The 14,956-nt window shown below is 40.9% G+C and overlaps 1 protein-coding gene across 4 annotated transcripts in view; it reads left to right on the forward strand.

The window, feature by feature from the left end:
• Positions 1–9,001, forward strand: part of WT1 (WT1 transcription factor) — a gene marked incomplete at both ends in the record, with an annotated part of 33,937 nt that extends 24,936 nt beyond the window's left edge. For 2 of the 4 annotated variants that reach the window (XM_084287117.1, XM_084287119.1), the window contains 3 exons: positions 2,184–2,273; positions 3,962–4,054; positions 7,507–7,628. In XM_084287117.1, coding sequence (XP_084143243.1) covers positions 2,184–2,273; positions 3,962–4,054; positions 7,507–7,628 — 305 coding nt within the window. Of the gene's footprint in view, positions 1–2,183; positions 2,274–3,961; positions 4,055–7,506; positions 7,629–8,975 lie in introns of those variants that run through there. The other 2 variants (XM_084287120.1, XM_084287118.1) reach the window with 2 other exon arrangements.
• Positions 9,002–14,956: the final 5,955 nt, after the last annotated feature.

Consider the following 14,956-nt stretch of genomic DNA (forward strand, 5'->3'; position numbering starts at 1 on the left):
TATTTTATTGTGCATGCCATCAGACCTCCTATACCGCTTTATTCAAATACTTCCTTAACTATCTTCTGCGTTTATATTGCAATTAGCAGACAATCATCCTGTCACTGCATTCTGCTCTGCTGACATTCCCCCTCTTAAATCTGCCAAAGGGCTGAATTCCTTGGAAGTAAGTGGTTTCTGAAAAGCAGGCACCCCCCTGGGAGTCCTTGTGGTCAAAGTGTACGGAACTATTTCAAACACCTGTGGCAACTTTAATCCCTTATGCTAATAAATTAAGCACAGCAGACATGGAAGTTATCCACACCTAGCTCTGAGAACCAGTAAACTCCACTGGGTGACTGTCACAGGAAGTTAACTTGTTCTTGCAGATTTAGTTGCTTTTGTGAAATTTTGATCTTAGCTACAGCAGTATGAATTTGGAATGCTGCTCTTAATATGCTACTTATGCTGTTACCTAGAGCAGAAGGCTCCTCCTTTACACGAAATAGTACTGGTATCTAAGACCACAGTTCTGTACAAATACAGGATAGCTCTGTCAATAAGCCTTTCAAATGACTCCTTAATTGTTCTTACCTGGTGTCTGATGACAGGCTGAAAAAAATTCTTCTCAAAGCAGAAACGTCTGTAGCCCTGTGATCCAATATGATGCCCACCTATCCTAATGATTTCAAACAAGTATTTCTATAAGACACAGCAGTTAATTTTCACAAGTGATGAACAAGACGAACATGTCATCACAGACATATTCCTTTGCAGTACCTAGTACCTTACATTTACAGATCCCATTCAAGATTGCAACTGGTGCTCAGAAAAACTTTTTCCTCGTCATAATATAATTAGAAATGCAGACACTTAGAGTGAAGATTCATGAGTGATACGTATTTAAAAATACACCTGGAGAAATTAAACCCACTCCACCCTCTATCTTCAGCTGCTTTTTGTTCTTTAGGTCCTTCATGCTTGATCTTTGTTTTGTATCTCAGCTTTCCACAGTAGATAAAGCAGGTCCCAGCTGGTCTAGTGTGTACCTTCCAGATAAAGCCCAGGATCTTCCAGCTTTGCCGTGAGAGGTGCTTCCTTAGCTCTTATGCTGAGACCTCTCTGTAGGGCTGAGGCACTGGAAACAGACTTTGTGTAGGTATAATTGTAATTACATCTCAGTCTCTTGCAGGATTGCAGTGTTGTGCAGAAGGGCCCTAGAGTAGATGAGAATCAGATCTAAGATGTCATACAGCTCCTCCTGTAACAGCACACAGATTAAGTCTTTTTATGCTGGCCAAATCTTCATCAACTCTGCAGTATGCTACAATCCAGCAGTGTTTCCCTCTTTCCTCAAGGTCCTTGATTTCTGCATTTCTTTTTGAATCCTTATGTGTTTGGTGAAGCCCTTTGCATAGAAAACCATATTCATCTGAGACACTAGCTTACAGGGATTTCAAAATCTTTATTTATTTATTTATTTTAAGTCAGAAGCTTGCTTTTGATCCTAGGGAGAACACATCCTGAAGAGCTCAGCTGAATTGGACAGTGTAGAGGAAGCGTTTATATTCACATGAGGCTTTGCAAAAATCTATGTGCTTGCCTGCGGGAGGTGTGCAGCTACATGTGAAATTCTGGTGCTTTACAGAAGAAAAGTAATTTGTGTTTTGCAGAAGAATGTGTGGTGGAATTTCTGTGGTGGAATTGTGCTCTTCATTTTCTTTTAATTCATTTAGTACAGTTAAAATTTGCACCTCATTTTTTTAGTTTTTACTTCAAAGCCAATTTAGAGCAAACTGCAAGTTGTTCCCTTGTACAAATGACGTATAACTGAAACAGCTGGAAAGAGCTTAATGTGGTTTTCACAGAAATATAAAACAAAATATTTCTGTTCTTTTCCAGAAGAAAACAATTTAAAAAATCATGTAACCTTAAAGTTTTTTTTTGCAGCTTTTGCCTAGTGGATCATTTTTCAGAATGAACAGATTTAAGATCAGTGACAAAGTGGTAAAATTGTGCCAGCCCTACCCTACTGATTCCAACACAGCTGTATGGTTTTGTAGCAAATGAGACTCTGGCCTTTCACTAGATTGCTTTAGAAATGAAGTCTGCGTTTCTTATTGTAACCCATTGAATCTTCAGAGTCTAGCTGACGTGTTCCCCAGTTTAGCCACATGTTCTGATAAGCTATTTGTATTTTGCAGGTGAAAAACCCTATCAGTGTGATTTTAAGGACTGTGAACGAAGATTTTCTCGTTCAGACCAACTCAAACGGCACCAAAGACGACACACAGGTTTGTTGGCACTGCACCTCTACTCTGTAGAGTTCACCTCTATATGTGAATTGTGATCCAAAAAGAGAACTTGAAATTTCTATTTTCCTGATGTTGTGTCTGCTCATGCACATTGCCAGCAGTGACAAATTCTCAAAGTTAGCTTTAGGAGGGGGGTGTGCCTATTTTTGTTGTTGGCATTACTGCTATGGTTGTATATGCAAGCTTTTTGTCCTGCCACCATTTTTTGAAGCAGCTTTCTAATTGAAACTCCTCGCTCTATACGGTATCCTCAGTATAGGAAACCCACTATTTTAAAAACAGTTCTGCAAGAAAGAATTTCCAATGAGTGGTCTGACAAATGCTACTGTCGATATTCTGGTATTTTTTTGGCAATGCTAATATGTGAATCCTGCATGTGCGTAACCTGAAAGGCTGGTGAAATTACTGTGCACTTGCATGTGGAAAGCAGAAGGGAGAAGGAAAAACCGCATCAGCTAAAAGTACCTAATTCAGCAAGACACTTAAGCTTGGATTTGAGCCTTTCTTGAATTCTGCCAACTAAAGAAGTATTCTAGGAGTATCAAGGAGAGAAATGTTGATAATCTGGCTGGCTGGATTGTGCTGGAGTGCAGCTGACCAAAAATAACCTGGAAAGTGTATAGCAGCTGTTAACATACTATGGAGAAGGCAATAGCAGTCATGAACAGGTCTGGGTCATAGTGAGACTTTGAGAGCCTTCATTGTCAATCATTTACCGGGTAGAATATTCTAAGACAGCCCAAACTATTTCTGAGTTTATTTGAAATTCAGCAATTTGATTTTTGCTCATACACTATTTTCTGGAATTATCAAGACAGCCTGCTTCAGCATTTCTGGAGTTCTTGGAGGCCCAGATTAACAGGGGAGACAGCTGTTCACAAAATCACAGAAAACAAGATAACAATGACTCTTGCCTCCTGTTTGAAAGTTGAACCATGAGGGCACCCTGCATGGGACATGAGGAGGGGTTTTAGAATACTCCTCTGATTGAGCTGCAGCAAGAAATTGTGTTTGGGTCTCCTATATCTCAGGGAACGGTCTCACAATTGGTTTACTCAAGTTCTGTGGAGAATTTCTGCCTGCTACGTTTACTAAAGATGTTCTGTCACACTGAAATGATATTTAGAGGGGGAGGAAGTATCTCTGAAAGCTGGTGGTAAAAATACTTCATTGGGATGATATGCTTTTAGCACCTGCATACTAGAACCTTTGTGTTCAGCAGTCCCAGAGACCTATGTGCAGCGTGTAAAGTAAGTAGCAGAAGTGTAAAGTTAAGCCTGCTGGGAGTATATAAAAATATACCTCTGTGCTGCTATTTTTCTCATGCCATGTGTGCTCATACATAATGGCAGGAGCGTCAAGCCACAGGATCAGAATTAATGGAAGTTTGCAGATGCTCCTTATTCCAACAATATAAGTGGGTGTTTATTTATGCTGGTGCTGTTTGGATGCTTCAGACCCAGACACTGGAAGAGGGGGTTACAAAGGGACTGTGTATGGCAGCCTGATTAATGACTTTCTGTAACGTGTAGCCATGAAGCTGGGAGGAGCTGTTAGAGTAACTAGTACAAAAAAATCCAGAATTTTGCAAATACAGAAATAGCTGATGTCATCCACCCTTCTAAAAGGTGTTGGAATATAAGAATAGTTTTTTTCTCTCTATTCAGGTGTGAAACCCTTCCAGTGTAAAACCTGTCAGAGAAAGTTCTCCAGATCTGATCATCTGAAGACTCATACCAGGACTCATACAGGTAAAACAAGTGCGTAAACCTTTATTCACATTTATATTTCATTATTTATTAATTTTTAAACAATGTTGTTGTAAATTACATGATTAGAAAGTCTCTTAACCAGGGATTAAATATTCAGAATATCAGAAATCATTTCAGAGCATGCTGATTAACCAGTGTGACAACATCCCCTAAATATCACAGTCACTTTTCACAGTGGGCTTTAGGTGATTTTTGAAACTATGCTTTCTTTTGTCATGTTTAAGGAAATTTCAGCTTGGTAAAATATATTTTGTCAGCTATAGTGAAACAAACATTATGGTCTCAGCCCACAAATGTCAACTTGATCTATTGCCTTCACTGAAAAAACCTACAAGACAGAAACTTTAATTCTAGCTTCAGCTGAAGGTCTGTAATCTAAAGTATTCATGCCTACTCATGCTTCTCCTAAGTGTCAGTTGAGCCTAATGCAGGATAGCACGGCAAAGCACTTGCTGTTGCTGCTTGTACTGTAATCTCTCCAGAAGATAAAAGGAGTGCCTTTTGCAAACTCACACTGACAGATGCTGAAGTAAAAGCTTACTCAAATATTCGAGGACCTTTTTGTAGAAACTATGATATTTCACATGAATACAGGGGAAAAAAATAGCAGGCATTTTAGTCTACTTTGTCCTCACATAAGTGTAAACACCATTAAGAGGCAACTTCAGCAGCCTCTATATTTTAGTTTTAAGGTTTAGAATTATTCTTATGAAGTGACATTTTATGTTCCCTTCCACTACATATGCCATATTTTTATGAAGTGATTGTTTACCAAGTGCTTTGTCATGTTACTAGATGTCACAGTGTTTTCTACACCAGGGCTAACCTTTTTAAATTCAGTCTCTCTACTGGTGGACAAGGAGCCAGAAAATCCTTTTTTTCTTCTGCTAAGGATTCTTTCTTCTTTTTTGGACCATAAAAATACCTATTAAAGACTTTCAAGTATAAAAAAGAAATTTTAATAAAGAGAATGATTCACCTAAGAATAACGGCATTTCCTGTGGCACTGGCCAGATAAATGCTTCAAGCAGTGACGATATCTGCACTGGCAATCTATAAATGGCAAAGGGCATGGCTGTGTTACTGGGTTATCCCTGGCATTTCACACTGAGCTGCAGGATCTGGTTCTGGTGCGTGCGTATGAAGCAAGATATTTTCATTATCACCAAGAGGTAACATTCTGGTAGAGACAAAATGGCAAGTGGTTGCCACATGTTAGCAAATTAGGAAAAACGATATTCTCCTTCACATTTCACTGCTAAGTGATCTGATAATTCATGGAAAGACTCCGTGATCTCCTGACTTCAGTAATTTTTTTACCCCAGATCAGCTAAATCAGTGAATAATTACTCTCTTTTTTCTAGTGAAACTAATCTCCCTGTTCTAGTTCTTCTTTGCCCCATGTGATCCAAGCCCACCCTGCCCTCGTTGCTGAAAGCAGCCTCACTTGAGTGCTGATTACCTCATAGCACAGACCTTTGCCTGGGCTCGCTGCCTGCCACTGGCTCAGGTTTTGCGGGGGCTCTCAGCTCAGCTGCCTGCTGCTGTTGACGATGCTCCTTTGACTGTTAAATATACATATCCTGAGAGGAATGAGCATGAGTGACAGTTGGGGATTTTTTGTGTCCATCCTGCCCTGTAGCTTCATTCCTTTCTATTTTGTCCCCTAAATTTTGCAAGAAAACACTTAGTTCAGTTTAACTTGTTCCATGTTAAGTCTTGGTGAAGGGAAGTGTAGGTAACTTTCATCTCTTGTGGCTTATTTGTAAAGCAACTGTTAAACTATTTGGTAGGCTACAAATTCAGGGCCTCTTGTCTACTTTTAGCAATTGAAATGTTATTTCTGATGCCTGTATAGTGAAGTTATGTAAGATAATCTGTGCCCAGCACTGAATTAATAGATCGCTGCCCCCTGTCATGAGTGGACAATTGAAATTGCTTGTGAAACAGCAAAACTCTGGTGCTTTTATTGTGGTAGTTCAGTGAAAGGTTTGCCAGTAATACATAGCTCGCATCAGTTCACAGGATGGTTCTGTTAATGCTGCTGAGATGTAAGATGACCACTTTATACAATCTGTGATTTTTATCAGTAGCTCTGACCAGACCAGCTTTGTCCCATACTGTTTTATGCACTCATGTGAGATGGTTGATGCTTTTGCCAGCATGTATGTTAACTGGATAAAGTAGATTTTAAGTTGATTTCCCTGCTTTATATAATCTGTTTATTGCATGGGATTTTGCAAACAGAAATACACAGCATTTATGCCAATGCCAGATTCGCTTTTGCCTGAATTTGGATGTTTGTGAAATGTGCAAAGTGTGAGGCAAAGAAGAAAAGAAGATGTTTGGGTGACCTCGTGTCTTGAGTTGGAGAGTACGAGGTACATAGACAGCATCGAAGAGTCCAGAGCTGAACCTACTGTAAAATACTGCATCTGTCTGGGGCAGTGGAGGGGAAGAAAATGCAAGTCTAAAAGAAACCCGAGTCAGTGGGCACTGCTTTGAGCTAATGAAAGCATTCCATCAGCATTCCTGCGGCATCAGACACACAGCCTGAAATTCCTCTTAAATATCATAGAAAATAGAGAGACCAGATTAAACTGTAAAGAGGTGATGGCATTTCTTGTTAAAATTGTATCTGCTTTGTTTGGGGTCATTTTTAGTGAATGGGCAGCCTGCTCTAAGGAACCTGCTTTGGCAGGGGGGGTTGGATCTGATGATCTTTTGAGGTCCCTTCCAATCCCTTCAATTCTGTGATTCTGTGAATTATTATTATACCTGTAAGAATGTTAGAAAAATACTGAATATTGGGGCCTTTAAAATCTCCCTTAGATGTGAATATGTGAATCTACTTTATTTAGACAGTACTGGGAAACTTTCAGTCAGGGTCAGCAAACTTCACATTGACTGCTGTTGCTTCTGCCATATTCCTTTACACTCACTGGTTTCAAAGAACTCTGGACAAAATTCATTGAACTTGCAGGAAAAACTCTCCTTGACTTGAGGTCGAGCTCTAAGTAGTCACTGACAATTCTCACAGTGAGTAACAGCACGTCTGCAGCACAGTCAGAGGTTCAACTGAAGCTTGTGTGAATGCCAGAGTTACTCTTAAACCAGTTTGTCCAAGAACTGAGAGTAGCATAAACATGGCAATGGGGTGTTCAGCAAAGTCCTGTCTTCAGGAATGATCCACTGCAAAATGCTCTACATCACGTGGAAAGGCTGTTGGTAAACATCAGCTGGGGGAGAAGTAAGCAAGCACTGAGTGCTGATGTGAGCAGTAAATGAGGGCACTCCCACACCCTCTCAGGATGTCCCAGGATGCTTCTCCTCCTGCCAGGAGATCTGCCTAGCTCCTCATAGCCCCGCAGAAAGAAAAGAAATAGCAGTGTCCCAGGCAAGCCGTATACCCAGTTAATAACAGGGTGTTTTGTTAACAGGTGAAAAGCCTTTCAGTTGCCGGTGGCCCAGCTGTCAAAAAAAATTTGCCAGGTCTGATGAATTAGTTCGTCATCACAACATGCACCAGAGGAACATGACTAAACTGCAGTTGGCCCTTTAGACAGTTCAAACAAGTGAATAAACCAGATGGGACACTATGAGCTACTGCAAACTTTATCAGCCATCTTCGATCACCTCTGTCAGAAAGCTGCAGCTGTCTTCGCATCCCATATGACACAAGTTAACTAAACCGTAGGATTCTGCTCAGCTTTGTCTTCCATTTGGACTTAGAAAATTTCTTATTCAAAAAGTTCGGAAGATTTCTATTTGTAATTTTGTTAAAAAGTGAGCAAGATTGCCGCAGTTTCAAGATTACTCTAACCTATGCTTACCTTCCATGGGTGTTTGCAGTTTTCTGTTTTTATTTTCGCTTGAACTTTTCTAGGTACATTTTATTCTACCTTTTTAAGTCCAGCAGCAGGTAGGGTGATTATTTCCTGTTGAAGGTAAGCTCTATGCTTACTACTTTTGTGCATATCCTGACGTTTCCAAGTGCTAGTACAGTTATCCTCACCAGATGAGACAGAACAATCACCTGAGATACTTTCGGTAAGCTTTGTACTCGTACTGCCAAAGGGCAAGCTTTTAAGGATGGAAGCAATGCTTCTGAATTTCACAAATCAACCCTTTTTTTTTAAAAAAAAGAAATTATTTCTAGAGCAGTTAAAGCTAGATGAACCAGAACCTCTGTTCAGAAAATAAGAATCTTACCATTAAGTTAACTTGTTTTTTAAATAATCACATAATTGATCCCTCCAAACTGTTTTGTTTGTCAAATAACTCTCTTTCCCTCCACGCCCCCCCCCCCCCCCCTTTTAATGTATTGGTTTAAATTTATTCCATCATGCGATGCATAGATCTCCTCTACACAAAAGTGATTCCAATCATTGTAGACATTTGGGATTTGTTTACAATGTAAAGCCACGCTGGTTATGTGGCTAGCAAGCTGTATAAACTTAAAACTGAACTTTTAATGGGGCTGGTCCAGGATCTCCATTAACAGATTACTCTTAAGATAAGTAACTTAAAAAGACTCTTTGTCAAGTATATGTGAAAAAGACATTATTAGTGTAAGGAAATATATTGTTTCAGGGTTTTGGGAGGAGGGGTTTATTATTTACTTTTAATTGCTTGAAATTGTGTGTATATATATATCTGATAATGTATTGCTCTTAGACATCTAAAATTAGAAAGTGTATAAATATTAGATGCATCACTGTTCTGATGTTGTTGCTGTTACAAACTATTGATAACACTAAGAATGTAACCTGCATTTTTCACTGAGCTTTCAATTAAAGCCCATTCAAAGAGAAACAAATGAGAGTCCAACAGATGTCTTGTTTCATGTCTGGTATTAAATTTCAAATGCCCTGTCCAATAGTATCCATTTTTTTTTTTGTATATAAAGGTACCACCAGCACTGATGACCACTAGTTAACCTGTCCAGGTCTTGACCACAATTTATCCATCTCACTTGGGAATCATACTGGCAGCAGAAAACAGTGTCGAGTTTCATATTGTGCTATAACACAGTTGCTTCAATCGTTCGTCTTCTTACAAAAATATTCCTTTTCTTTAGATCTATAAGATTTGTATAAAGACTTTATAGAACAGTACAATCCAGTTTATAAATAGAAGTATTGGCCTTCTGCAGAACTGTGCTGAAACCGTAAGCACAGATAACTTCTTAGATTACGATGTCATACGGGGACTTTTAAGTAAAAGTTAACTTAGAGTTGAGGTGGCTTAAATCAGTTCAGCAGGTTGAAAAAGACAGTCTTTCGTAGATGATGAAGTGTGAAAATGAAGATAAAAATAAATTATTGTTTCTTTGTCATACTGCCTGCTTTTCTTTGGAAGTAAGTACAGCCTGCCTGAGTGCCCTTCGACCTTGCAAAATATTTGTATCTCTTTAGCAAAAATCTTTAATGTATCTTGCCAAGCTTTTTTCTCTAATGTACACAATGGAGTTCTATGATGGGTTGAGCTTTCTCTCTTAAAGTGCAGCTGCATCGTCAAGAAAACTCAACAGTTAATTCTTCAAGTCCTCTTTTTCGCTTGGGTATTGCATCACTGTTAATTACTGTTGGGGTACTGTGACTCATTTGTATCAGTCAACTTTATCTTTTGCTGCCAAAAGACAGCATCTCTCTGGAGAAACTCATAACAAGTGTGGCAAACATCAAATATTTGGAGTGAATGGTGTGTATAAAACTGCTCAGAATTAAAAAGTAAAGCAACTCCTCCTGCTTTCTTGAGAGAAAAGTTCAGTCGTAAAAACAATGTCTTCTGATTTACCCAGCAATGTTCTGCAACTACAAAACAATGTTTTTCAGCCTGCACCCAAAATAGAGAGCTGTCAGAAATGTTTATACTAAAAGCCAAAAAAAGAAAAATCAACCTCCAGTTGCGCCTGCATTAGTCAAACATAAATAAAACTATCTTTTGTGAAATATAACCAAAACTCTGCTGCAGCACAGGCCAGACTTCCAATGATCTGTAAATAAGTACATCCATAGTTGTGCTGCTTGGTGAATAGCACGCCAAATAATAATGGTAGATGGCTACAAAAATGAAGTATGGGGTGATGAGTGACGGAGTATGTCCTCTGGTTTTTGCTGTCGCCCCTTTTTCAATGAAAGTACTTACTGCTACTCTATTGTTTGATGCTCATTATGTCTTCCAACACTCTGAGTACAGTGAAGACAAAGGTAAATGTTTACATGATTTTTTTTTATTGTTATTCCTAGTCATTTTGCAGTCTTTGTTGTGAGAGGCATTTTATGTCTCTCCCTCTCATTTCCCCGTTTCCAAGATTCTATCAGCAAGGTAAGCCACCTTTATTGAAGTGCTGCACTACATGAATTTCTCAGAAGCAGCCCCCAGATGCTGGTTCTTGCAGCATGCAATTCCTCATTTTGCAGCCAGCAGAAAGTGCTCGGCAGGCCGGGTTTCTGTGAGCTTGACCTCCGTATGAAAGACGAGGGGGCTGCACTTCATTATATCTTACAAGTATCCTTAACTCTCTGGAAAATTTTCAATTCCACAATTAATTGAAAAAATCTTTTTTATGCCTCTGGCCTGTGTTCGTAAACTGCAAATAGTGACTGATGCTCTTTTGGCTGATGGTTAATGTCTTGCTGTGACTGACATACTTTTCCTGTTCTGTAGCTTCCCTCACCCCCAGAATACAGAATGTTAGTGGCATTGGTAACACGTGTACTTTGCCTTGTCACTTCGTGATGTACAGTATGTGTTGGGTAGGAAAGGGAACGTTATCTCTCTTCTCTCTGATGTTGTCAGCTGAGATTCAAGGATTCCCTTGCACTGATTTTTTTCAAGGAAGGTGAGTCCAGCCAAGTGTCCCTTCTGCTTGATAAACACCTGAGACCTAACGTGCCTAGAGTGTAGCCACATGGCCACACTTCTGGTGCACGTCAGATTCTTTAGGGCACAGGCTGTGTTGGCCAAGCAGGAGGTGCAGAGTCGTTATCTGGCTGCAATTAGGCAGCCAACGTGAAGGCAGTCCTAGCCTCCTGACATTCCTGTGAGGGAAGTGGGGGACTAGCAGAGAAGTAGCTCTTTGTTTCTCTCTCCGTGATGGGTTAGGCAACTCATTCATTTTAGTTGCCACTCCAACCAGGCCTATCTGTTTCAGGATGTCAGTAGGATTCATTTCACTGCTCCAGCAACCAACCTTACAGCAACTGAGAACAGGTCCTGAAGATGAAGGTGGGTGCTTTAAACGAGTGTTTCTTCCTCCTCCCCCTTCTCCAAACAGGCACTGAGAAAACCCTATCACATGCAGCGTTTTCCAATCAGCAGTGTGACCTGACAGCAAATCCAGCACGGTAAGCACGCTGCCCCCTGCACCTTGTCCAAAAGCGCGACAAGCCTTTGGGGTGGACGGAGGGGCCCAGAGATGCCTGCAGCTCCACACCTCGGAGCTGGCAGCCTCTGGCATGAGGAGGGCACCTGAAGGCAACCACGTGGCAGAGGTGTGCTGCCAGAGGACATGCAAAGGTTGTGCTGTTCGTTCCTGCTCGAGCCCTGTTTGTACCTTCCCCTTGGGCTTTTGAGCTGGAGAATTCCTCCTCACTTCAGGAAAGTGCCCCCCTCCCCCAATTAACAAAAAGGTAATTAAAGGCAGTGTATGCAGTTCAGAATGGCAGTAGTGGATGAGAAAGGCCAGCTGCAATATTTGGGAAGATCCAATAAAAGCTTCATGAGGATCCTTTTAGCTATTGGAAGTCCTGATGACACGAAGGAGCCTAGTGAAAATGAAGACCTGGTCACAAGAGCAATGAGTTTAAAAAAAAAAAAAACAAAACACACAAAACCCAAGCCCAAATCCAACCCCACTGACACCATTCTAAAAATTAGACAATTAAGAGTAAAACCAGGAATGTAGCCAGAACTATTCCACCTCAAATAATAAACACAAGGATAAGTTGCCAAGTGAGGTCAAAGAAGCAAATGGTAAAGTGAGTTTAAGAGACAGCTAGACACTTTTATGGGGAGAGAGGGGATTGAAGGATACAGTGACAAAACCGGGGGTAGAGCTGAGATAAACTCGGAGGACAGGCACGGTGGGCCAATAGCCTCGGAGAGCTCTGAGCCCCCAGTGCTCAGTGGAGGAGCCGAGTGGCTATTGGCATTCTGGGGAGACTTTCCAGGGCTGTCAGCAGCGTCCTGTGCGGGACAAAGGGGAACTGTCAGAGCGGTCTGAAAGGAAGATGAGCCTGGCAGGTAGAAACGGGTGAGCTCTCAGGTGCACCAGTTCTGACTGCTGCCCTTGGTTTCACTGGTGAGATGCCCCAACAGACTTGCTAAAAAGCAGATTTTTGAAGAACTTCTACCCAAACAGCTTGTCTTCTAGCAAGTTACCAGCACAGAGCACACAGACATCAAAAAAAAAAACAAAAACAAAAACTTTTTTTTCCTCGTTTTTCATGAGAAACTATTTGTAGGAAATAAAATAGGAAAGAACAGGGTTGGTTAGAATATGATTTAAATGAGGCAAAGACAAATACACAGAGATGATGTTCTTCTGTGCTTGTACTATGCTTTGCATACTTTGATGTTGTCAGCACAGCCTGCGTTGATTCCCATAAAAAATACTGGCAGAACTTCTGCAGCTTCAAATAGCAGCATGATGAAACCTGGTTTTAAGTGCTCAGTTTGGCCATCGACTGGGTGATCTTTAGTCCCTTCCAACTCAAACTATCTCTGCACTGATGAGCACATTTGGCTCTACCAGCACAGTGGGGTTCTTAACTAATGGTGGTGAGGTGACCGAGAGCACCATGGCCACTGGAAGTAAGTCAGAGCATCCAGTAAATGAAGTCTGGTTTTCCATATAGAGTGAAATCCAACCAGCCATGCCAGCTTTGAGACCCCAAAGAGCCCTGACCATTGAGGATGGTCTGAAGGGTGGCATTCTTCTAGAAGCCACATGTAACATGGGCAGGTCTTGGGCCGGCAACTGTAGGGACACAGGAGGATGCTGCCCCAAAGAGGCTGCAAGCCATAGGTACGGTGTTAAAATTCAAGCGTTTAAAGGCACTGAAAATCTTGAATGAGAAAGTACAGTCCCAGGCAGGGCTTTTTTTTACTCCTGATGACTAAATGCATATCCCACAGGTGTAAATATAATTTACTAGCATCACTGTTTGTTTTTTTTTTACGTGAAATGGGGTACTTTTGTTCTGAGGAACTCTTGCATAGCCAAGATCTTAAGCTGCAAAAATAAGTTGAGCAGTAGTGGAAAGACCTGTCAGATCATCCTGGCTTGAATGGCTAGATAAATCTAACATAAAACTAGGTGCCTTTCCCCAGCATCAAAAATGCCCTTTTGGTGCAAGAGGATTTAAAAAAACACACAGAGCATACCTTAGTATAGTGGTGCAGGAGAGAAATATGAATGTATTTATTTTCAGGCTGTTTCTTTTTATGGCTCATTCACATCTGAGTCATGCCCCAGAACTCCCTTTTATTTGAATGTGATGTTGAAAAATATAACCGGAAAAAAAAAAAAAAAAAAAAAAAAAAAAGTAACTTCATTGCGCGGAAAAAATCCTGCCTGAGAGTTGTGTGTCCTTGTGCATGTACTCTACTAGTACAATAATCACATCTGCCTAATGTTCCCTCTTGGGAAGGTCTCTGACATTTTTAACCATGTAACTGAGGTTTTTATGTTAAATTATGGGCCTAGCGACACAGCAAAGGTACATTGTAAAGGCAAATAAAGAGGTTTTTATCTACTGTGTGCTAAGAAAGTCAGTTCAACAAAGAACTATAGACTAGAAAGCTTTTTCGCTTTCAGACACTAGGTGGCTTGTCCTCGAAGTTTTGTTTGCTTGTATGACAGCCGCATTTCTGGGAACAGTTTGGCCAAGCCACCCACTGCAGCTGAAGGAATTTCCTAATTTGCAACAGAAAGTTACCGTGCTTGCAAAGCAGCACTCAGAGCTGCAGAATATCATGTCACACAACTCAAAATGTATTGCAGCAGCCTGCAGAGGTTATCATTACAGCATGTATCCAACTGGACCTGGGTAGCTATTGAGAATCACTGAGTTTTAAGATCTGGTTGCTGTTTGTCCCTCGTATTGCCTGGTCTTCTTCAAAGGCCAAGATCCTAGCATCCTTGAGGTTGCCTAGAATGATGCTTCATGCCCTGAAGAGGTGTTCACTGTAAATCACTCACTGCTCATTACCTCGGAAGTGTGGAGATGTGTGTTTCTTTCTATTCTTGCAAAGAAGAATTAACAGAGAATCAAAGAAAGGAAAGACCACATGGCAGCAGGAGTTGAATTGCCTGCCACAGATATTGCCCTGCCGAAAGCCCACTGGACTGCTTGAAATATGGATCTCAAATTAGTGCTTGCGCTGCTGTGGAATGAATGAGACCTTCTAGTGACTGAGCTGCTTCCTCTGCCTGCTCGGAGCTGCAGGGCTTCAGCACGGCTTGCTGCAGGCTTCCTTTTATGAAGGCAGCCCAGGGAGGATGAACTGCAGTTTGCAATACTGAAGGTCATCACGCAGGACAAACAACCTAACGACAGTCCAATATTTCTTAGCTGTGTAAATTCCTGGTGTCTGCTTCAGGCAGAATCCAAACACTTGTGTCAATTCTGTACCATGCCCCAGACTGCCAAAAAACATTAATATAAGCATATTTATCTGGGCTGCAGTGTGTTACAAGAATTCATTAGGACAATATGTGATATGGTGCTGAAACAGAAGGCTGGGTTTCTCTGGCCAGAGATGAGGAAGTCTAGTCCCTGCTGAACTTTTACTACTGATAAAGACAATGTCTGCTGGCAGCATTCATTTTTTACTAGGCCATCTGCATCTAGTCAAGGATAACTTGACTTTCTGAAAAAG

Source organism: Netta rufina (assembly GCF_964035555.1).
Source record: "Netta rufina genome assembly, chromosome: 5".
Taxonomy (NCBI): Eukaryota; Metazoa; Chordata; class Aves; order Anseriformes; family Anatidae; genus Netta; species Netta rufina.